Consider the following 23,631-nt stretch of genomic DNA (forward strand, 5'->3'; position numbering starts at 1 on the left):
AGGACCTGAAGGAGATATAGATAAGAGTCGCGAGGAACAAAAATTCCTCGAGATTTTCCATTGCTTATCTACTTATAGTAATCACATTCGAACGCCAAGTATAATAATCAAGTGATAATCCAGATACAAATGAAAAATTGTGAAGCAGAAAAAATTAAATTGAAAAGTAAACATTCACAATCAAGAAAAGTAAAAATTTCAGAAAGAAAATTAAATTGAGGAAAAGGACTCTCAAGTTTCACTTCTAATGATTATCTGAAATTTATTTAACTATATAAAAGCACTAGAGTTGAAACTTCAGAGTCCTTTTCCTAGGTGGAATTTTCTCTCTGAAATTTTAACTTTTCTTGATTTCGAATGTTTCTGTGGCTTTCCTGTATACTATTGTTATTGCCGCGCGAGGCACTTCCGATTACGCTGGTAGCTTTCAATTTCTTCTTCTTGACACACCGTTGCTTTTGGCTCTGAAGTGGTGCATTGATGAAGATACTGTCCCAGAGCTGCTGATAAGAGGCGTCCATCAGAATTTAGCCAATGCGAAAGGACTGACTCCTCTGCACATCATTTGCCAGAGCGACTAGAAAAATTGCTTGTTGCAGCTGTTCTTGAAAGTCAACGACGAGATCGGGAATACGGTGCAGATCGATGCCCGGGACTACGAGGGCAACACACCGTTGCACTTGGCTATTTTGTGTGGAGATGCGGAGATGATCCAAACGGTGCTGAGACAAGGCGCCGGTCCGTGTTTGGCCAATGCGAAAGGACTGACACCTCTGCTGATCACTGCCAGCAGAGACGTAGACGGCTTCGTGATGGAGCTATTTCTCGGTACAAACGGCGGAAGGCAGCGGATGGTGGGGATCGACGCCCGGGACGACAAAGGCCGAACAGCGCTGGAATGGGCCTTGACGCGTTGCTGGCCGCTCGCCGTCAGCAGTCTACTGGATTGTGGTGCCGACGTGTCCGGCTTCGTTTTTCCGACCCCGAGCGACTCCAACAGGTATAGGGTCATCAATCCTGGATTATTCGATAGTCTCGACGACGAGGATTCCTATGACGATGATTCCGATTACGACGATCATGACAGGGTTTGTTCTCTAACTAAACTGATTGCTGTGACTGTCTTGCTGGCTATCGTCGAACTGATCGAGACAAGAGGCTACGCACTGAACCAAGACGACGTTCTGAAGATCATGGGATTTTTCGACAAGTACGGATTGTACGAAAGTACGGATTTTAACCGTACCGCGCGATGTTTTGAGTACGAGTTTTTTAAATCCCGATTACGCGCGATTGATTACAGGCATGGCAATACTATGGGCAAGTATAATTATAAACGGAAATTGAAATTCCGTATGCTCGTATCATTAGCGACTCGCGAACGAAGAAGAGATTGCCGCGTGCGTCGTCGTTTCGCACGCTTTTATAGACGCACCGTAAACGGTACGCACGTGGACGACTGTCGACAAAAATAAAAATAAACGCGCACGGACCCCGATGTATCTCTGCTTCGAGGCTTAAGAGAGGAGAGTAAAAATTAACTGCGGCGCGACGCACGTTCAAGTGAGTAATTGCTCTATGCGTATACACGCATTGCGATGCACACACATATCGCAGCAGCTCTTCCTCGCGACCACGAGTGCACATTATCGCTGCGACCGTGTATATAAGAGCGAGCTTTCGTTGCTCTCCTTTTTCGTTTTCTCAAATTTTTCTCCGCGACTCCGATACCGAGAATCGAAAAGGAAAAAAAAAGAGGCAGAGATGAGGAAAAAAATTGAAATTATATACCCTCCTCTCGTCCCCTTTGCTGCGATACTGCACACACACATGCGCGCGCGCGTAAGTATAGAGTGGCATGAGGGCACGGGATGATGTATGTATCGCTTTAAAAGCTGGACTATTCCGAGTATTACGTAAAGTAACGCTCGTACTCGCTGCATTGCGCACTGTCAGCGCGTCGAGTGCGTGTAATGAGAGTTTGGATAAGGCTCGCGAGTCCGAGTCCGAGAGATCTCGCAAAAATGCCACTGCGCTTGTAATAAATGAATGCTATCCTTTCGAAAACTCGTTCTCTCTCTCACCGAGAGTTTAGCGACGAATATATAAAAGCTATATACGCGAGGCGACGTCATCCGACGAATGGCCAAGCGAGCGGCTGCTGCGATTGGTCATACGATATGTGCACTCCGACCAGGTGGCACATGCACGCACGTGCAGCTATGCTGCTGCTATAGAGTCCAGGGAAACACACTTACATAAACTTTATGACTCTCTATGGCTGTGTAGCCTCCATCTATAAGTGTGTTTGTGTGTGTATTAAAGCAAGCTCTAAGTGCGTACTTTGTAAACTAAACGCCCGAGCGGAAAACAATGGGGGTAGAGCAAATTTTACGAGCTCGCGGCCAGAGTAAATATTGTAACTTTATGTACGTGTGGGCTCGAAAGAAAAAAAGAAAATAATATGGGCTAAAAATCACTCTCCCCCCGCTTAGTAGTCGGACCCTGACATCTCGACGCGCACAAATATACATTTTATTATTCGCACATGCGTGTGCACGACGACGATGATGAGGATGAAAAGAATCAACGAGAGAGAGAGAGGAGCGACTCGATCGAAACCCTCATTTTTATAATCGGAGCTCTGCAAAAGGGGACCGGAACAGAGCGAGTTGATCGTCATATATATACATTCACGCACGCATAATGCTACAACGCACGCATAAGGTCACAGTATATCGGTATGTACGGCCAAGGCTTCTCTTTTATAGCCTTTCGTTATTATCATCGTTATTATTATTGCGTAGTAGCCCCGAAAGCTCGCGCCGAGAGTTATATAGTATATAGAAGATGTCTCGTGCGGGCTCGAATGACAGACGCACAACAGCAACAACAACGACGAGGCGGCGGCAGCGGCAGGTTCTGACGAAAATCGATCGATCGATCGGAATTGACGCGCATCGGACGCGTAACATTTTTATTATTCCCGTGTGCGCGCGCGTATGGTGATTTTCGCTCTTATCTCTCGGTTAGCATCTATTTTTACCAATATACAAAGTCTATTCGTTCGAGTTTAACGATGATGACCCTCGCGAGCATATACATATAGTTCGAGAGAAACAATAATTAAAAATAAAAATGCTCGACGGGCACTTTGGAGTGGAATTTCGCACGAGTGATTCTCACGAGCTCGTGTATAGACAGATCTGACAGAGATAGAGAGATGGAGAGAGAGAGAGAAAAATGTCAATCGAGATTCTCGCATTTTTCACGCCGCTGCAAAGTACATTATTTTATATATTTACGCGGGAATACGCGTGTCCCTACCATCGTGTAATTTCTTCCTGTCAGTGCAGCACACGGGCAAGCATTACAATATACGTACACACACACTCGTATTATATATGACACTTGTACAGAGCGTAACGCGCGCAGAGCCAATTGTTTTTCACAGCGCAGTTGTAAGCGCGTCGGGCGTCGCGACGCGCACTTATCCTCTCTTTTTTCTCTTTCTCTCTCGCGCTATTACGGCCGATAGCGATTACACACATATACGACACAACAGCGAGACACAACTCGAACGTTGAGTGGCATGTGAAAACCCAAGCGATTCGCGAGCTCGCCTTGTATTATAATCAACAAGTACGCGTATATTATAATAAAAAGGGATTGACACCTGCGCGGCGCAGACTCTCGACGAGTCGAGTGCGCGAACGGCTCCCGCGCGCGCACCGAGTGATTCACACGCGACGTACTACTATATAATACGACTCAGACAGTCGGCAATTTTTCAAGCCGATCCGAGTGCGATACACGCACTTATTACGCGAGCTTTTATCGGATCGTCGAAGCTCGTCGTGCGATCGTCGCGATGAAATTGTGACTCACTCTGTTATGGGTGGTACAACGAGACGAACGATGATTTCAATATTATTTTTGCTTTGAAAAATATGAGCACACCCACGAAACGAAACGAAGGCGCGCGTGTACAACTGTTTTGCGCGCGCCGTGGAAAAATATTATTTCGCGCCCAAAAAAAAAAAAAATCCCACCCACTACCGGCTCTGATTAATTCCGGACTCCTTGAGCGAGCGTCGCAGCGCTGATGCACGAATCAAAGCTGCTCGTGCATCGTGCGGGTCTTAAATCGAACGGCTTCTCCCGAACGATATGATATACTTGATTGTCGATCGCAGCTCGAGAGTTGACTGATTTATAATGTATTCGTGCCGTCTCGTATAAATACGAGATTATAATATTACGCCAATAGGCCCATCTATACGTCGATACTTTGTAATATTTATCTATATAGGTGTCAACGAGCACATAAGAGTTTGACGAAAATAGCTCGGGCCCGAAAGCTGACGCCATAAATCAGCCGAGCGACATCCGCGCGCGCGAGGAAGGAGGAAAAAAAAGGAGAAGAGAGAAAAGAGTATTCAAGTCGCGTGCGTATACATTATGGAAGGAAAATTAAAAGCAGGAAGCGATTAAATTGCGGAGGAGTTAGCGAAGAGAGAGAAAAGAAATTCCACCGAGGCGAGAGAAGAAACCCTTTTTACAGATCGTTACGTAGAGGTATACTATACGTGCCCCGCAGCATCCAGAATCACATACACTTTTTCTCGCTCTTCCTTTTTGTATACGGATATTTCGACGCGCCTCGTTAAACTCGATTTAAGAATAGAGTATTACACTAATATATCCGATGTGTAAAGTAATTCTACCCTCTCCCCCCTTCGTTTGCTAGTCGGAAATGGAAAAAGTAAACAAAAGGACGTATCGTTTTCTCCTTTTTTTTTTTAACGCGCCCGAGTATGCCCGATACAATGCGTACACGACGTGATAATATGTAATACGCATCGTGCAATCCGTTGCGTACAGTAAGCGTTCGAAGAAGAGAGACGAAGAGAGAGAGAAATTTTCTTGGCGCCAGCGTAATTTGACATTTCAAATAAATTAATATATCCGCACTAGACGTGGTGCGACACGCTGCGACATTCGTGCGCGGCACATATTGTTTTTCCAATTGCTTCGAGTATACAAAAGACGCGTACTACATACATAGAGTAAGTAAATATACAAAGAGATCCTTGGTTTATTGCGCGTATTATGCGTATGTAAGCACTTCAGGCGCGACCTCGGCCAACGATACGATTTCGAAATCGCGATATGACTTCGCGGGATGGCGATGAAGGAGAAAAAAATTATTCAAAATTGAAAGGGGGGAAAAAAACAATGAATAGAATCGACTCGCGACCGAGATTCCGAATTGATTGACGTGAGAGATCGATTCGTGACCGAATTATTTCGTCGGTATGATTTTATGATTGCTTATGAAATTAAATTGTCCTGCTGCACCCAATAAACGAAATGTCTTTAATTCGCGTACTGATTTGCGCGCGCGCTTTTAATTAACTGCTCGCTTGCTAGAGAAGTGAACGCGTTACACGCAGCTCGAGCTTTCAAAAAATGAACGACTTGCGACTGAATTGAGGCAAAAATTAACAGCCGCATGTTCTGCCTCGCTCAAGAAATTGTTTGCAAGCTCTCTCTGATGCATGGGTAGCTCTCGAAAAAAGCTGAAGTTAAAACATCATATAGATATCATATATGTCTGGTAATAAAGCAGTGTAATCACAATATAAAAACTAACGTGTAAAAAGCTCCTACATTTTACTTGACAATACTTATACTTTTTTTATTATATTCAATGTATGCTGTTGTATTGTGCTATTGGCTGCTGACGCGTACAGCGCCTAACTTGCTGTACCTTAGTAGCTGTATGAACCATGAAGGATTTCTGTCCTTGGCTACTTAAGAATAAACTCTAAACTCTAATTCTAACTCTAACTTATATACCAGTGGATATCTGACGATGATAATCAAAATTTTTTTTGAATATATAGAAATTATGCTTGTTACTGGTGCACATAATGATTAGGTATAATATATAACGATCGGAAATTTTTTTGCCACTTTCGAGTTTACAGCGCTCCATCTGTTGACGAAATTAAAAAGTTCATAATCAAAAGTGACACCTTTGATGAAAGTAAATCTTGACAATACAAATAGGGAAAAAATCCTAAAGTCGCTCACTTCTGGAGCTTACGGATACTAAGCTAACGGGGGTAAAGCCCGAAATATAGTAAATTACTGGCCCACAGGCCGCGAAAAACCGAAAATCTCAGGACACGTGTCATTGGCGGGGCAGCAAAACGAAGCCGAGCAGCTGCGTTATCACTGTCGGGCATATACACGATATTGCAAATTCGCGCACGCGGTCAGACGCGAGCGATCGTCGCGTATCTTTCGTATTAAAGGACGTATCCAGTGACACGGCCACGAGGCGATTCGTCGAATTGAATTTAAAGCGCGATACAAACAGACACACGCTGCGTTTTTTAAGGATTACGTATTCGCAAACTCGCCGCTGCACGTCTCTCTTTCTCTCTGATGTTTGTGTGCAGAGCTCCGCAACGAGAAACGCGTGCGATAGAGGCTACTTTATTGCCTTATTGGTCGAGGTATGTCTGTTCTTCTTGCCTCTTTCCTCTTTATTTTTTCATTCCCATGCGAGAAAAATGCTTAAAATAATGGCATTCAATTTACAGCTGGCAATATATTCGCGCGTAAATACACCTGCACGATGCAATTTGCAATAAAGCAATCCATCGCGCGGCGGCGGCGGCGGCAACGTAAGAGAGCGAGCGACTCTCCTTTGAAAGCCTTTCAATTTATACATCATTACGACGGTATACGCATTCGCGCGAGGCGTTTATGCGTGCGAAATTCGCCTTCGCTTCGTCCTTTTAAATCGCGAACGCCAAGTAGTAGTAGTATACGCGATTACATTATGCACGCGGCGAGGTGTACCGAATTTTGCGCGAATGTGTGTGTATTTGGATTCAAATATGTTATACTCACGGTATTGGTCGTGTACGAGTCGTCATCTTGGCAGGCTGGATTTCTTATGCCACCGCCGACTTCGTAAGATACGGCCGACGTCGTTATCTGCGCTCCCGATAGGGTATGCTGCGAATACGAAAAAAAGAAATGAGTTACTTTATATAAATGTACATTTTAATGTTGATGCGCTTGTTTTATTTTATTTCTCGTCGTCTTTTACATCGCGCGCCGAATAATAATAATAAAAAATGAAAAATATTTTTATGCAGCATATATAATACACATTGGAGATATATATTTTGATGGAATGTGTTTTACAAGCCAATAATATTATGCGAGCTCTCGTGGCGTCGACGATCGTCTTACACCCATATATGCTTATATATTGTACGAGACGAGAGATAATATTTAAGTTTCGACGAGCTCTAAATAATCGCCTACAATAAACGCGCGGCGCATTATAGTTATTAATACGTGACAAAGTCGATTTTCTGCCACGAGCTTTTAGCGATCCTCTCGTATACTTTATACTCGCGCAGTATATATGCATATATAACGAAATGATTGACGCGCGCTCGTGCGAGATGCGTTAAACTCCTCTCGTAAAAGCAATAATAATTGTCGGCCATGTACGTGCACGTGAAACGATGTTGCAGCAGCAACAAATGTGTGTGCTTGTAAGAGTACTCGGTATACGTCGCCCGGAGGCGGAGGGGCACCCGCTCTATTATGAACTCAAGTAATTTATACACGAATGCAACAACATCTCGAGTGGAATATCGTAGATACGAAATATGCAGTTGGAAGGGGCGCCCGGCTGCCAGAAAAGTCGACAAAAGATGACGAAAGATAGCGTCTGTTGCTCAAATTGAAGATATTCTTTTTAATGTACTCCACTCGTTACATATATACTTGTACGCGTATACACGTGTGTGTGTGTGCAATAAACCTTTCGCAAACTCCTCGGCTGCACTAAGCCCCGCGAATCTCGCTACATAGAATACACGAAAAGAATAATGTTAAGGCGAGAGCTGCGCATTACTCGCGAGCGAGCGACGTGTATAACAAAAAATAAAAAAGACCTGTCCGAATTACTATCAGCCTCGCGTACGTACGATGTTTGGCTTTGCTGCTGTTTTGTGCGCTTGATGAATCGTCGTCGTCGTCGTCGTCGTCGCTGCGTTTCGTAATTGTATACGTACACAACGTCGAACGTGTGTGTGTATACATAGGAGAAAGAGAGGCGCAACGACATTTTTCGCTCTTTTCTTCTGTGCAGCGGTGCTGCATGCCGATTGCGCAACAAGTGGCAAGTCGCAGGCAGCAGCAATTTTCGTGCGCGCGGACGAATTATTATAAGCTGGACGTGTCTGATGGCCTCCCTCTCTTGAATGTGTGTCGATGCGCCGAGCAGCATAGCTAGCTCATATTTCATATATTTTTATTAAATGCAGATCCGATTAGGCCATTAGCTAATTACACGCGCGACTGGACATAGGAGACGTGGTTCGATGCAACAAGTCGAAGCTGGGGGGACGAATCGCGGAAACTTTTTATATTTCTCGAATTCGCAATCAACCAAATGCCGAACTGCGTACATGATAAAGTATATAATCTCACGTGCCGCGCGAAGCTGTACACAAACAAAAGATTGTCTTCTCTCGACGCTGCAATAATCGCGCGCGCCGAGCTGTATCATTCGCGACTTGTTTTTTTTTCACATCTTCTCGCTACCTTGTCGAGAGTGCAGCTCGTCGAGATTTTCCATTTGCGCGGCTATTATTAACTCGTTCGCTAAAAGTCGCTACGTAGTCGAAGCTCGATCGCACGTCGATCGCGGATGCGAGAGAAAAGACGCATCTGCATGTACTACTCCCGCAGTAGCGCTTTGTTGTTCCGTAATTATGAAAAAAAAACTGGTATTTCTCTCTCTCTCTCGCTCTCTCTAACTTTGCGCGGGATAAATACGCGCGTAATCTCGCATCTCCGAGAAAACAGCGGTTACATTCGTCGTCGTCGTCGTCGTTTCGAGGAGGCCTTGGGGTTGCACACAAACGAGCAAAGAAATATATATATTCACGAGAGAGAAACCTTTAAATTGATATTCCGGCCGCAGCCGCGCACTGTTGTATGAAGAAGAGCCATAAGCGCCCGCACGAGAATATGATGGATTTAGGAGCTAATGGTATATACGAATCGGTCCCACGGCCAATTCGTCACAATTGTCACGACGTCTCGTCCGCGCGTCGTGTCGTATATTTAATAATAAATAATAATGAGCGTGTGTGTGCGGCCGTTAGCCGCAAATACGCGCACAATATCGTCGTTTACGCAGAGGACAAAATGTAAAAAGATCCGCGCCGTACAGATCCTATCTCTCCTTCTCGCTCTCAATAGCGAAAAAAAGAAAGAAAAGAGGTACGTTTCGTACGTGTATACGTATATTCGAGGAAGTAAAAATTGCCATCCAGTGTACGCTTCGCTCTCGAGGTCTGACATAACTCGTACAGCTGCCGCGTGCTTGATTTTTCACAATATATACACACACACAAGCCGTATACATATTGACGTCTCTCGTCGTCGTGGTCGGTCGGCCGCAGCAGCCGTCGACCTTTTACATAGAGCGAGGCATAAAACGTCTAATTATCGCGTATTTGTGTGCGCGCAGCGCGCAACGTCTCGACGTCGAGGAGAACATAATAGATTAGAAGTGGCAGCAGCAGCAGCGTCCTTTCTTCTCTCCGTACCGCGGCCAATCATTTTTTTTCCTTCCTTGAATTAATCTCGTTTCTTTTTTTTCTCTCTCTCTCTCTCTTTCGATTACGCGCGCAATTGCTGCCGCGATCCTGAATCAATTTCTCTGCGTACAAATACGCGTACCGAGTGTACGTTGTATTAAAATCCGCAGCAGCACTGTATATGCATTTTCTCGCTCGCTTCCACACTTCTTATCAGCTGCGGGGAGCGCGCATATCGAAGCACATAATAATACGGGTGAACGTACACATTTGCGCGCGCGGCTCTCGGCGATATCTCGTGTCTTTTCTATTATGCTTACGCATAAAATGCGCATTGATCAAATTGGCGTATAAATTAAGAGGCAGCTCTCGCTCGCCGATACATAAACAATAACAGCTGCCTTGTATACAAAGCAGCAGCAGTCAAAAGACGATATTAAAACGTCAAATTTTTGCGCGACACTCGAAACACGTGTACACGCACACCGCTGCACGCTCGCGCCAAGCTCATTTGCATATAAGTGTCCTATCGTACTGTGCGCTTTCACCGCCACACGCTGCGTGCAGATTTTTTTCTTTCTTTCGACCGTATAACATTAATCGTACGTATGATTTACGCTATTACTACGACTGCACACACAGGCGCAGGAGGTGATTCATCCGTCGAGCTTTCGACCGCGGCGAATCGATCGATTTTATAATATCATACCGATATAATAATGTATACGTAATGTACAATGTGCAATGTGCGCCGCCGGGAGGAGAAAAAAAAGGTGCGCGCGCGCGTGAAATGATGTAGCTGCAGCGAAAATATTCCACGTACGCCCGTGTGTCTGTGCTGCCTGTTGCTGTTGCTGCTGCTGCTGCTGCTACCGTTGCGCAAGACTATATAACAGCTCCGTTAGTGAATGTTAACTACATCGGCGACTCGGAGCTCGGCTATCGATCGATGATAAAATTCGCCATCGAGGTCTTTTTGTTTTGCTCTCCCTCGCGTTCGGCTGCTGCTGCTGCTGCTGCTATATACACTTGGACGCGTGTGCGTGCGTGGGTGGCTGGACGACGATTTTTCGACTTAATGGCATTTATATATATTGTATATATCTCGATACGGTCGATTTGTATAGAAAATTCGAGCTGACCCGATATTCAAATTTCATATATATGATTCAGAGAGATCGGCGCGTGATATTTTTTACGGTAATAAATGTGATATCCGGTCGCGAGGCTCTTTTTCACGCGCGCGCAATCGAGAGAGAGAGCCTCGAGGTCAAGAACGGAGTCGCGAGCTTGAACCGATGTATATATGCGTGCCTTTATGAAATGGGATAGGTACTACATACCCGCGAAAAAGAGTTGAGAATTTTACTACCAACCGCAACTACCTCGCCTTGACACGAAATTCGTGCGTGTCGACGATTAATCGATATTAAATAAGCGATGTAGGTTTATGCATACACATACGACGTCTAGCCGCGAGATCTCGAAATGGTAATTGTCGGTATTACTGTATACGTCGATCGTAACAATCGATCACGGCCAATCAATCATGTGTCGCGCTGTTTTTGTATGTACGCATGAACTATTTGAAACGCGTGTATAGGATATTCGTCCATGCGTGCGTATACAAATAGTACAATGTGGAACAATGTATATAATATGCGAGCCGATCGACGTCCGAAACTACGTCACTGCACGCAGGCCACAAACAAATTCATAAACGAGACGAGGATTTTCGCTCGACGATGGGAGACTATATACGCGCACCGTATATACATCGTAAGAAGCAGCAGAGATGTCCATGTGCATGCGTAATATAACGCGCGAAATTGAGCGTATAGTAAGAGTGAATCATCGGCCCGGCGTTATAATGTACGATATAGAAGAAGAAGAAGAAGAGGCCACGGGCAGGCACGACGATGACGGCGCGTCATCCCGAGCGACTGGCCATTATAGTGCATAGGCAATTTTTTTTTTTCAAAAAGGCCAATCTTCTTCGTTATCTTGGCTTTCATGTGCGTTTGCTGAAGTCGCATCGATAAACGTCATGTGTTTTCTTTTAGAATTGAAAAATTACGAAGAATTTGAAGTAGCCGCGAAAATTTACAATGATATATCACATAAAGTCATCCAAAATATATGCTCGTTAGAAAATGTTTTGCCACTTGCGAGTTTGTAATACTCCATCTGTTGATGGAACGAAAAAGCTAAAAATCAAAATAAATCATATTGGAAATTAAAGTAGCTATGTAAAGAAGAACTGTTAGAGGTAAAATTTCAACAAAATTTGACAAATAATTAAGATCTGAGTAAATTAACAAATTCAATTGAAAAGTAATGTGCTCGAAAAAATAGCGATAAATTCATTTAAAAAAGGACCCTTGTCTATTACTGATTTAATTTCTATACCCTTGCGCTTATCAGGCTCGCTCACTCGTTTTTTTTTTTACGAGCTCACTGTACTCAACTCGAGTAGATAAAATTCACGTCGAAAAAAACAAAACAAAACTAGTACGTAAGTGCTATTTTCAATCTTGCCTCTGCACCTATACGATTTTTGCAGACGTTACGTCAGCGATGACAACTTGTCGCTTTCGTACAATCCCATGCGTGGATCGAGCTATCTGCCGGCGATAAGCTGTGCGCGCGTGCAAAAAAAAATTGAGTTATAAAGAAAAAACCGATTTCAAGCGTTTGATTAGCGGCAGCTATACGGTTCCATCGACGATTGCATACCGTGCTGTGTGTGCGCGTGTTCACTCACTCACACAAACACAGTCTTGCGGCATTATAATATTCGTTAATTCACGCACGAGCATCAACGGGGGCACATTATAATGTACGAAGAGGTTATCGCTTCCTATATATATATGTGCTTGTAAGACAGAGGCGGACAGATTACACGGGCGTTTCGATAATTATGTGTGTATACGTACACACATACGCAGTGGCCGAGCGAAATGTACATAATAATATAAATAAACAAGATATGTATATAGAAAAACACGGGAGTCAGATGAAGGGATTAGAGGAACGAATGTGAGCAGAGAAGGCACGTGGCGCACGTGCAGACCTGCTCTCTCTCTCTCTCTCTCTCTCTCTTTCGACGCAAAAACTCAAACGAATTAAGCCCCGAGTTAAGAGCAATCGATTTTTTTTAACTCGTCTGTGCACGAGTACATTCGAGTAGGCGCAAATAGGTATTACGTACGTCATAGTCAGGGCTAATTGTAAACGTAAGTCTATATGTACAAACGACGAGGTTGATTTCGCGAGCGAGCTTTTTCGACGCTGCTTTAAAGCCACAGCAGCAGCAGCAGCAGCGGCGGCGCGCCGCGAGGGGCAATGAATCACAATCGCAAACAATTAATAAATATCGTCGTAAATTAATGACTTCGCGAGCGAGAGGAAGAGTGTAATATAATGAATTATTGACGATAGCGACGGAATTTCGCTCGCATACATACATGCGCGATGAATATTTACGCGTGAGTTTGTAATATTTTCACAGATATATGAATACATGATTCACGGCTCGTCTAAATATCTAAGCGATGCGTGCGTACGAAACGCGTCCCGATCTCGCATCGATACGTATAAAGAAAAGTGACGATTGCCAATTGAGTCACGATCAAGCAGGTGTTCCCGGGATCGTTAAAAATAAAATAAAACAATAACAGTAGCAAATTTTTCGGTACCATACGTTTGCACACTTGTGCAATGTCTCGTGCTGTGCGCCCGGCCGGAGGCAGGCTGGAAATTTTTCGTTGATCGATTGTTCGACGAGCGACGACAACAATTAATACAACTTAAATCCCTCGTACCCGCATTGTCGCGCTCGAACACGATTACAATGGGAGCTTTTTCTATTAAAGACGCGCGCGCGCATTACAATTACGAAAGCTCCCAAGAGGGGCCATTGCTCTATCCGCGCATAAATGTATTGTGTATCTGTTTTGCCTGTAAGGAGGGCTTGATTAATTCATGCCGACGCAGCTCTCTCGCGTTCGCTGCATAAATATAAATCACATTGTGTTCAAAATACAAATACAAGCAGCCGCACACACGTATATATATATGCTCGTATGTGTCTGTGTATGCACACGACGCGCGACGCAGCAGAAATTGCGTGTTAACAAAAAATGTCGTACACGACATAACTGCATAATAACACATGCTTTTGTCACGCATCGCTCGCTCGCCCGAGACACCCACCCACGCGCTCGAATGTCAATTTTCTTTCCTTTTTTTTCGAGCGGTATACCGTATATAACGTACTATAGGAAATTGCACCTTGCGCGCGACGTGTGAACAGCGAAAAAAAAAAAAGGATAGGTACTCGCGCAGTGTAATAATTGTTATTTTACGCGAGATAAAGAATTTAAGAGTGCGTTTGCGTGTAAACGAACGAGCTGCGGTGATAAGGATAATCGTCGCAGGTGTCAAAAAATAAGTAAGCGAGAGAGGAAAAAAATTATAGAGTACAAACTAGAGTGTGTGAGAGAGAGAGGAAGAGAGACAGAGCTGTCGGATGATGAACTCGAGCTTGTTGACGTTATCGATCTGGGCCCATCTTGATAAGCAGCCCGAAATTTGAAAACTCAATTTGGCCATTCCAAATAGATCATACAATACACACACACATCGGATGTATAAACAAATCACCGTAGCATTATAACCCGGTCGCGCGGCTCGGCTACAACGACATATTAAATCTCTCTCTAGAGATACGAGGGATTTTTCGGCTCGTTTTTTGTATACGCTCGAGCTTATATAAAACTACTCTTACGAAGGCGGCAGTGACTCGTCGCTCGCTCGCTCGTGCACACACGAGGAAATCAAGGCTTAAATAGCAGCGGCAGGCACCGATCGTTATACGTGCACTTGCGACCGGTCCAGTCTCTCGGCGGCTGCATGCAGCATACATGCACATGCACAAACTTACACACACATACACACACAGATATAAGCAGAGGCGGATATATTATACACACGCTTGTACACTTCACTGCTGCGCTCGGCATTGAAAATTTCGCTCCTCGAGCACACATATAATAATGTTGCGAATATAGTATTTGTGTACAAATATTTTGTGTGTGTGCGTGAGCGTGTGTGATACGAGGCCAAAAAAAATGTTGACTGGGATTTACCATCTGTACCATGATAATGAAGCGGATCGCTGAGGCAGAATCTCCGCGCGGATCGATTGACGGGTCCGTGGGCTTTTTTAGGCGAGCAGCATCAGCAGCGGCGGCAGGAAGAGGCGCATCTTTTTCCCACTCGGCTCTTTAAACGTGTAACACCAGCATGAAAGAGGCGATCGGATGCGCTCTTCTTTCGAGTTAACTCGCGATAAAAAAAAATAAGAGGCGATTCACACTCGAGTATGCTTTTAAAAAACCTCGCGCACAAAATACACCTGTTTTATGTATACACGCTACTACACTGTGCGCGTATAATGTACGATAGTATACGGGCTCTCGGTCCGTTGCGGGCCGCGGCACAGCACTCACGGCAGCGACGTTATATATACTTATGATCGGGAATCGAAAATCGGTTGCACTCCGTGTGTATATAAATTATTGGCTATTTATGCACCGACGCGCACGTTTGCCGAGCATTCACTCGGCTCTCTCTCTCTCTCTCCCTTCCTCGATATACAACAACTACTCTCTTTCGCTCCCTCTTTCTCCCGATCTCCGATATACACAAGGTGTGTGCGCGTGTATTATATTATACGCGAGCCAAGTGTATATCTAAAACTGAACTGGCGAGTCTCGCGAGACGGCTGAGCGAGCTCCCCGCGCCGAGCCGAGCAGCACACCGAGCCGCGCGCGCGTCGGAGCAAATGCGGCTCGCTCCGTCTGCGTGTGTGTGTGTATGTATACGTACGTATAGCACACGTATACGTACGTACGAGAGGCGGCACGTGGTGTGTGCGTCGTCCAGAGAGAGAGAGCTCGGAGAGAGGGAGAATTCAAAACTCGCTCGGTATACTGCGCCGAGTGTATAATAAGCGCGGCGCAGGAGAAAGAGGCGCAACTCGCGGCGCGAAAAACTTTCACCGTGGGAGGCTTCGCATGGTAAATTGATCATCATAATAACAACAGCAACAACAACAACAGCGGCAGCACATCGCGTATACCACCACTGAACGAGTCGTAAATGTGTGTGCCTGCGTGCGTATACAAGTACATAATAACAACGATAAATACATATATAGCGTTGAAGCGTGTGTGCGTGCGTGTAGCACACAAGTGCAGAGCTGCGCACGGAGTCGCACACTTTTATGGTCATCGGAAAAGGTAATCGGCCCGCGCCGGCAACTCAACGTTCGGTATATGTATAATACGGATCGGCCACATATATACAACGTTACACCAATAGCTCCGCGCTGCGCTCGCGCGTTGGCGTCGCGAAACTTATTATACGCTTCCGTTCGATTTCCGATCGGCGTTTATTAAAATAACGCGCGCGCGCGCCACAGTCGTATATATATTAATTCCACGCCGAGGCTGTTGCGAGCGTTATTACGTACAAAGGATCGAAGCGCTGAATACACCTCGTTTCCCATATTTTTACGAGGTCTCTTTTTTCTCACACACGCGTTGGGATCGTACACTTTTTTTTTCATTTTACGCTTATTTTTTATTTTGATTCGCGGGATTTCGATTTAATTGATATCGCTGGAAAGAGCTGAAAGAGAGAGAGAGATGCTTTTTTAAGTGGCGCGAGCGCTGTCCTCGCGACGATGTTTACCCGTAAAATCGATATAAAATTTTACCCGAAAAAGGAAGAATAAACAGAAAAAAATAAAACGGTACTGTGTCGGACTTGTATTTTTAATGAATATAAATGCACACGCGGCGGCGGCCTCTCGTTATCTGCAAAAAGCGCGCGATTGCGATAAAGTTTAATTTTCGTTCACCTGCAGCGATATACATTACATGTATATACACTTTATAAACGAGCAAACTCGCAGCGGGCTTTTTTTCCTTTTTCTCATTATTACGATTATTATTATTATTTTTGCATCGATGTAACTCGAGTATATATACGCATAAAATATCGAACATTACGTGCAGGAAAAGCCTGGAGCTTAATTAGGATGTGAATAATCAAAAGGCGCGCGCAGGCAACGGCACGTAACGCGAGCAACGCCTCATTGTTCGCTTCGTCTCGCGCGATCTTCGTGATTTTTTCTTTTACGTAATTTTTTAACGACCTATTGTCTATGGAAAAGGGAATGAAAAAAAAAAGAAGGAACGAATGAATGAACGAACGAGCCTCGAGACGCGAATTACGTGCGCGTCGAGCGTCGACGCGACACGACCTTGACCCTGTGCGGTACTTTCCCAAAAATATCATCGAGTCCATAAAAATACGTAAAATGTTCATTTGTCAAACGCAGCATCGATACTTCGGAGCTGCACGATATTGCGTTAAGTATTTTACGCGCCGCGTGTGTAAAACCCAAGAGATGCAGACACGCAGGTAAGATATTATACCTGGAGACAGAAAGAGAGAGAGAAAAAATGAAGAAGAAGAATAAGAAAAGTGACTGTGCGATGGGGAGACCGGACTTGGTCCTGTAGCGCGAGATTCTTTCGCGCTGAAGCATAGCGTGTCATTCCCATTCATTTCTCTCGCTCGTGCAGAAAGTCGCGCGTCACATTCTTATTATAAAAAGTCGGCAGATATTCGGCGGAAGATGAAACGTCAGTGAATCGGAAGTACGAAATTATTCGACCTGACCGTGGGTAATTGTACACTCCCTCGCTAGTCTTATTTTTAAAGATCTATAGAAAAAAATATATATTATATAATTCTCTTGCTCTCCCCTGTATAAACGAGTATTTAAACCGAGGCAAGATATTTGAAAAAGAGGCAAAAAGCCGAGAATTTTCTGCGAAATGCCATTACTTATTCGACGTTAATACATATTTCTATCCTCTATGCACTATGTCTATAGACTCAAGAGACGTCGACGAGCATGTGTTGCATGCACACAGGAGGCGACGACCACCAACATCAATTTTTGTCTCGATATCGTTTGCACGTGTTCCGAGTCCTTGAAATCTATCGGATAAAACATGGAAAACACGACGATTCTTTTTCTACTTCTTCTTCCTCCCCGACGCAAAGTTATAATTTTTTTTACGACTTGTTTGCCCGCGCAATTAGTCATACCACAGCTGTATATATCTTTGACCGCCACCGCCGCCGCGCTATTTGCTTAAAATCGACTTTTTCCCTCGTCTTTTTTATTACACTTTATACAATTATCAATTTTCTTCCAGTCGGGCGCGCGAACAAATGGCGTTGATGCAAAAGTTTACATATTCTCTCTGACTAGTCAGCGCACGCAATGAAGAGAAAGAAAGAGTAACATCGCTCGTTGTACGTGATTCAACGCGTAAATTTCGATCGGATTATATCAAAACGAGCGTCTCGACGATATCTGTTACATTACGTACATCGTGTGTTTTTTTATTAAATTTTTCCTGCAAACACGACCTTTGTCCGCTTTGTTTCAGTTACACACTTGGATGCTCTCCTCGCGATAATCGACCTACCGGTATAATTTCAAAATGAAAAATTCAATACCGTACACGCGCGCGCTCGAATCCACATTCTCGGCTATTGTTTATATTTTTGCGCGCGAAATTGTGGAGTCAGCTCGCGGACGTACGCATGCGCGCGTACGTCGTCTGCTTTTGCAGAAAACGCACGTTATTTACGTTTGTAAAGGGAAATAGTGCACGAAACGCCGTGCGCAAGGGTTAAGAGTTGCTTAGTGGCATTTTTCCGAGTTTGGATTCGATGCAGGGTTTTGTTTCGCCCCCGCACTCGTCGCGATATTTGTAAATTGACGGGAAAGAGCAGGATTAGTTGTTAATTCCAAGCATCGAGCCAAATCGCTAACCGCAAAAACCAGGAATTATAAAGCACCTGTTACGAATTATTGCACCATGCAGAAGTGCCAAAAATTACATGCAACGACTCGTATGTAAATATCGAGCGGTGCGACTAACCTTCCGCCTCGAACTGCTCCGACGTCTGACCAATTTTTCCGTCGACATCGTCGTTTTCGATAAAAAACGATTGTAACGTCAAAAAATTTTAGTCCTCGCGTACCTCGCGCGGATCAGCTCACTGATATACAAGCTCGACACACGGCACTGACACTGAAAATCAAAGCTCGCACGTCTAACGCCACGGTGAAAAAAAGACACCTATCGCATCGTGACATTATATAGTGGAACGTTGGTCGCCGCGTGCATGTTTTCACGAGAGTAAAAAAGAAGTAGTAGAAGTAGCAGCAGCACCAGGAGGAGGGGGTCATGTTCACAGTCTCTCGTTCAAGCAGTTTAGACTAAAATTAAACAATAACGCATCTATTATAAGTGTTGTATCGGCGCATCAGTTGACACAGATCGGTGACGTGATATCATGTGTGTACACAGCGCGTAACGTCTCTTTCAACTCTGTGCAATAACTTTGCATAAATCTTTACATACAAACTCGTGTGCAAAGAGACCAATGGAATATACATGCATGACGGTGTCATTTGGATGATAAAAAGAAAAATATGATGTCGCACAAGCTCGTCGCGTTCGTAAGGACGTCCCTGACGGCATTCAACGCTTCCAAGACTCTTCTCGGTGCCGAGCGAAATTTCGCCAACTTGAGATGCCTATGCAGCAATGATGTAGTTTCTGACAGAAAATATTTTCATGGGGGCTACAGGCAAAGCTTTGGTCAAAACAAAAGACCCGCTGTGTTGCTGGCAACTAGCTTAGCATTTTTGGGTCTCTTTGAGAGTAAAAAAGAAGAGGAGTCCGATGAAGCTGCATTGATTTCAGCTATCAAGAGGTCCATACTTATGATTCAGGTAAATACAGAATAAAGCTCCTATCTATGATTATTGAGTGACATTTTATTTAAATTAAACTTGTATTTGTAATTTGTAGAAAAATGAATTCAAAAAAGCTGAACAAATGTTACATCTGGCTTTACGTCAAGCTCAAACTCTTCAAAGTGAAGACGGTATTACTTATGTTTATGATGTAATGGCCAATCTGGCTTTTAAGGTTGGAGAATACGACAAAGCTCAAAAGCTATTCAGATCTGTGATGCAGAGAGAAATTGCCAAAGGCACACCTCAGGATGATATTAAAATTGTACATATGAGTATGAAAATGGCTAAAATTTTGGAGCTCAAGGGGGACAGTGAGTAAGTTATCAAAAAATCAACATGCATTATTACAATGAAAATTAGTTGATTCATTACAAAATTTGTAGCAATGCAGAAACTGGATATCAATGGTGCATGAAAATTTTGCAAGATCATGTTGATAAAGGAACGGAAGACATTGAAATATTAACACTATGGGCTATGAATCTAGATTTCCTAGCACACTTATTGCTCTCAATGTCACGATACACTGAAGCAATGAAGTACATGGAAAAAGCATATGTTCAATGTGTGAAACTAAATGGTGAAGAACATGAACAAAGCGTAGTACTTTTGAATGATTTAGGATCTATAAGTTTTTTAAAAGGAAATTTAGATGATGCTATTGACTATTTGAATAAAGCCATAGAAATTGGTAATGCACATTTTTATTAAGTCATATTTTTATTTTATGGATGACTCAAACTAAAAGTTTTATTTTATTTTTAGGAGAAAAATTGCCAGCAATGGAATCGTTAGCTTCCATTTATGTAAACTTAGGAAATGTTCAATTGAAAAAAGGTCTCTTAGATGAAGCTAAGAGATGTTGTGCAAAAGGATGGAGATTAGCAAAAAAACTTAAAGATCAAGAGTCAGTTGAAGAAGCAAAAACGTGCCTTGATGAAGTGGAAAAGTTATTTACCAAGTAAAAATATCTAGTCCTTATCACAAACCAGAAGTTGTTTTCATTAATACTGTTTGTTGTAAATATATGTATATTTATATTTTAAGTCACAATATAGAAGTTACCATCAAATTGTCAACTCAATAATTGTTATGTATATTTAAATCTTATGTAGATGAAACAATTTCTTAATTATAAAATAGTCACTACATTGCAACTTGTATAAGAAAATATTTACTTTATCGCTTTACCTAATCCTGCCAAGGCATCAATAATCTACACTCACACAACTTTTTCATCAAAAAGATTAGTAGATTATTAGACAATTTCTTGTTTGCATATTGTATGAGGTTTTTAAAAAATTACAGATTCAGCTAATGATAAATATATTGTGTATTACTTCACAGAAATATTTTATTGATACTTATAAGAATAAACTTTTTATATCTTATTAAAACAACGTACAAGTCTGTTGAAAAATTTGACAAGTTTTAACAGGTTCAGCTCAACATTGAATTCAAATATGTATAGTACAAAAATATTTTACTCACTGGAATTTGCAACTATAAAATGAAGCTTAAGAAAATATTAATTCTTTGTTGAAATGATCCTATTGACTCAAAATATTATTCTTATAGAGTTTTTTTAAGTCTTAATCCAGTCAACTTAAGTATACGTATGATACTACGATCTCTTACATATATTTATGTACACTTTTATAAAGTGGCAACACTAATAAAAATCCCACGCAAACATAACCACATCAATTGAATCATTATAAATACTCTGACAAAGCAGAAACATCGAATCATTCAAAACACATTCACTCTCAGTTGATTTTATATGATGCTGTGATGCTTATTGAGGATTAAACGATACCATGGTGCTTTAATGTATTTTCTTATAAGAGAAGGAAATGGGTTCACTTTTTACTTAGTTTCTCTAGCTTTAATATTGAGAGCTAAAAAGCGTTGCAGTATCGTTCAATCCCCAATAAAATTATTAGGTTTATCTGTCTTAGGTTCATTTATTCATACTCTGCAACGAGTACCATCATGTATACACCAACAATAAGAGCAAAGATTTCTTTAACCGATTGCCAAAAGCTGGTATCAGCCAAGAGTTCAGGAATCACAGATACTGTAGCAATGTAAATAAATCCACCAGCAGTAAAAGGAAGAATCCATCCAGTGGCTAAGTCTCCTGCAAAACAAGTATTGTTATTTTAAAGTAAGTTGATTTAATCAAAGATTATTTTTTCAATGAAAATTGTGTACTTACCCATTCCACCAACTAGCAATGAAATATAGGTTCCCAATAAAGCACCAAGGGCAGTAATCAGTTGAAGCATCATTGCCTGAAAAAATGATCATATGAATAAAATAATTGTAAAATGAAAATAGATAGTTAAAAATATGCAATACTTACTTTTTTCTTGCTGCAACCACTTTGCACAAGAATAGCAAAATCTCCAATTTCATGAGGAACTTCATGTAATAAAATTGTAAAAGTAGTGACGTATCCAATACTATTTCCAGCCAAATAACTTGCACCGATCGCCAAGCCATCAGTAAAGTTGTGCAAGAAATCAGCGGCCAAATTAAGATAGCCAGCTACTTTTATATCACCAGACTCATTTTCACACACTTGCTTATCTTCATTCTTTTTGGCATTTTCTTTCTTGCCTTTTTGGTCATTCTTCTTTAGTTTATTATCATTTTTAACATCAGGTACAGATACAGGTGCAGGAGCATGATGGTGATGATGATCACCTTTAATAAGTCTAACAATTTTCTCTACTATTAGGAACGTAAGAATACCTCCAAGAATACAAAGTCCGACAGACATATTGTGGTGATGATGGCTACTTTCTTTTCCATGGTGATCGTGATGATGGCTTTTTTCTTTTCCATGGTAATCGTGATGATAATGATGATCAAAATGATCATGATGATCATGATGATCATGATGATCGTGGTGAGGTAGAGCATGTGGAATAAGATGCAAGAACGCATCACCCAACAAACCACCAGATGCAAAGCTGAGTAAAATCTTTAGCAGAGGCTCTCTTTCTTTTGAATTATCCAACGGCACAAAGAACAATATCATGAAGGGAGCAGCCGATATGAGTAAAGTAGATCCCATGGCTTGCACGAAAACATCACCTTTGTGGTCCAGGTAATCGAGGAGAGGTCTCCAGTGAGGAGTTTCATCATGGTGCACTGCAGGAATTTCTGTATGCTCTCTACCATCGTGGGGATTAAGCTGACGATAGCGTTGTTCCGCCGATTCTTCCCACACAACTTTAGCTTTTTTCACAATTATATGCTCCTTATTTATATCACCATACACATTATTGGCTTCTCTCGAATACTTGAAACTCGGTGGCTCCTCGGCTTCAAGATCTTGAAGAGTTATACGGTGGTGATGGTGGTCGTCGTGGGCGTCGTGGGCGTCGTGGGCGCCGTGAGCTCGTGTCTCTGACACCGAGTGGGCCAAAAGGAGCAAAAGAGCAGCAGTTAGAGCAAACAACGTGCAGGACTTGGCCACCTGCACGGCTAATGAACGACCAATCATGATGTCACTGTGTGATTTTGTGCGCTTGGTGCAAAAAATCGAATTACTCTTATGTGTGTATGCGGACGAACACACATGTGTGTGCACGTGTATATTTAGTTTAGGATATAAACCTGGTCTACACGGTTGGATGTACACTGTACACTGCCAGCAAGTATCAACCAGCAACACGTTACGTGTTACACACGTATATGAGGCTCGGATATCAATGTGGAGTCATCTACTTTCACTATCGTTAGACGGTGGCGCTCCTGGAGCGGCTTTTCAAAGGCTCGAAAGATACAGCATATAGAAGCATTAGAGATTGTAACTCGAAAACTAATGCTATTAATTCAAATGCAAAGGGGCAGCTGGAATAATCGAATCGACGAGGATTGTTTATGAAAGTCCTAAGAAATTCAATGTCTCGATCGACGCCTGAGTAACTGACACCCAACACGCTTCGAGCTAAGCGACGACGAATGGCAAATTGACATTACGATAGTCTGTTATCAGCGAAGCGCTCGTGTAAGTCATAATATTGATTGTCGGCCTTTGTCCACGTC

General features: G+C 42.8%; 3 protein-coding genes across 6 annotated transcripts in view; 1 reads left to right on the top strand and 2 right to left on the bottom strand.

Annotated features, from left to right (window-relative positions):
* Nucleotides 1–18,772, bottom strand: part of LOC106656711 (uncharacterized protein T28D9.3-like) — a 28,401-nt gene extending 9,629 nt beyond the window's left edge. The window contains exons 1-2 of one of the 4 annotated variants that reach the window (XM_014377818.1): nt 18,683–18,772; nt 6,928–7,035 (exon numbers count right to left, since the gene is read on the bottom strand). In XM_014377818.1, coding sequence (XP_014233304.1) covers nt 6,928–7,035; nt 18,683–18,730 — 156 coding nt within the window. In that variant the 5' untranslated portion in view covers nt 18,731–18,772. Of the gene's footprint in view, nt 1–6,927; nt 7,036–14,797; nt 15,431–18,682 lie in introns of those variants that run through there. The other 3 variants (XM_014377820.1, XM_014377819.1, XM_014377821.1) reach the window with 3 other exon arrangements.
* Nucleotides 18,773–19,212: 440 nt separating this feature from the next.
* LOC106656712 (tetratricopeptide repeat protein 19 homolog, mitochondrial) lies at nt 19,213–20,732 on the top strand. Its single transcript, XM_014377822.2, has 4 exons — nt 19,213–19,542; nt 19,622–19,884; nt 19,953–20,260; nt 20,335–20,732. The coding sequence occupies exons 1-4, from the start codon at nt 19,240–19,242 to the stop codon at nt 20,532–20,534; spliced, it is 1,074 nt and encodes a 357-aa protein (XP_014233308.1). The 5' UTR covers nt 19,213–19,239; the 3' UTR covers nt 20,535–20,732.
* A 152-nt stretch (nt 20,733–20,884) lies between these two features.
* Nucleotides 20,885–23,522, bottom strand: LOC106656625 (protein catecholamines up). The gene is made up of 3 exons (XM_023463239.1): nt 21,938–23,522; nt 21,791–21,866; nt 20,885–21,712 (listed from the first exon to the last, which is right to left on the bottom strand). Exons 1-3 carry the CDS (start codon nt 23,084–23,086, stop codon nt 21,537–21,539), a joined length of 1,401 nt encoding a protein of 466 aa, XP_023319007.1. The 5' UTR covers nt 23,087–23,522; the 3' UTR covers nt 20,885–21,536.
* Between the last annotated feature and the right edge of the window lie 109 nt (nt 23,523–23,631).

Source organism: Trichogramma pretiosum, unplaced genomic scaffold (genome assembly GCF_000599845.2).
Source record: "Trichogramma pretiosum strain Unisexual culture from Peru unplaced genomic scaffold, Tpre_2.0 scaffold41, whole genome shotgun sequence".
Lineage (NCBI taxonomy): Eukaryota > Metazoa > Arthropoda > Insecta > Hymenoptera > Trichogrammatidae > Trichogramma > Trichogramma pretiosum.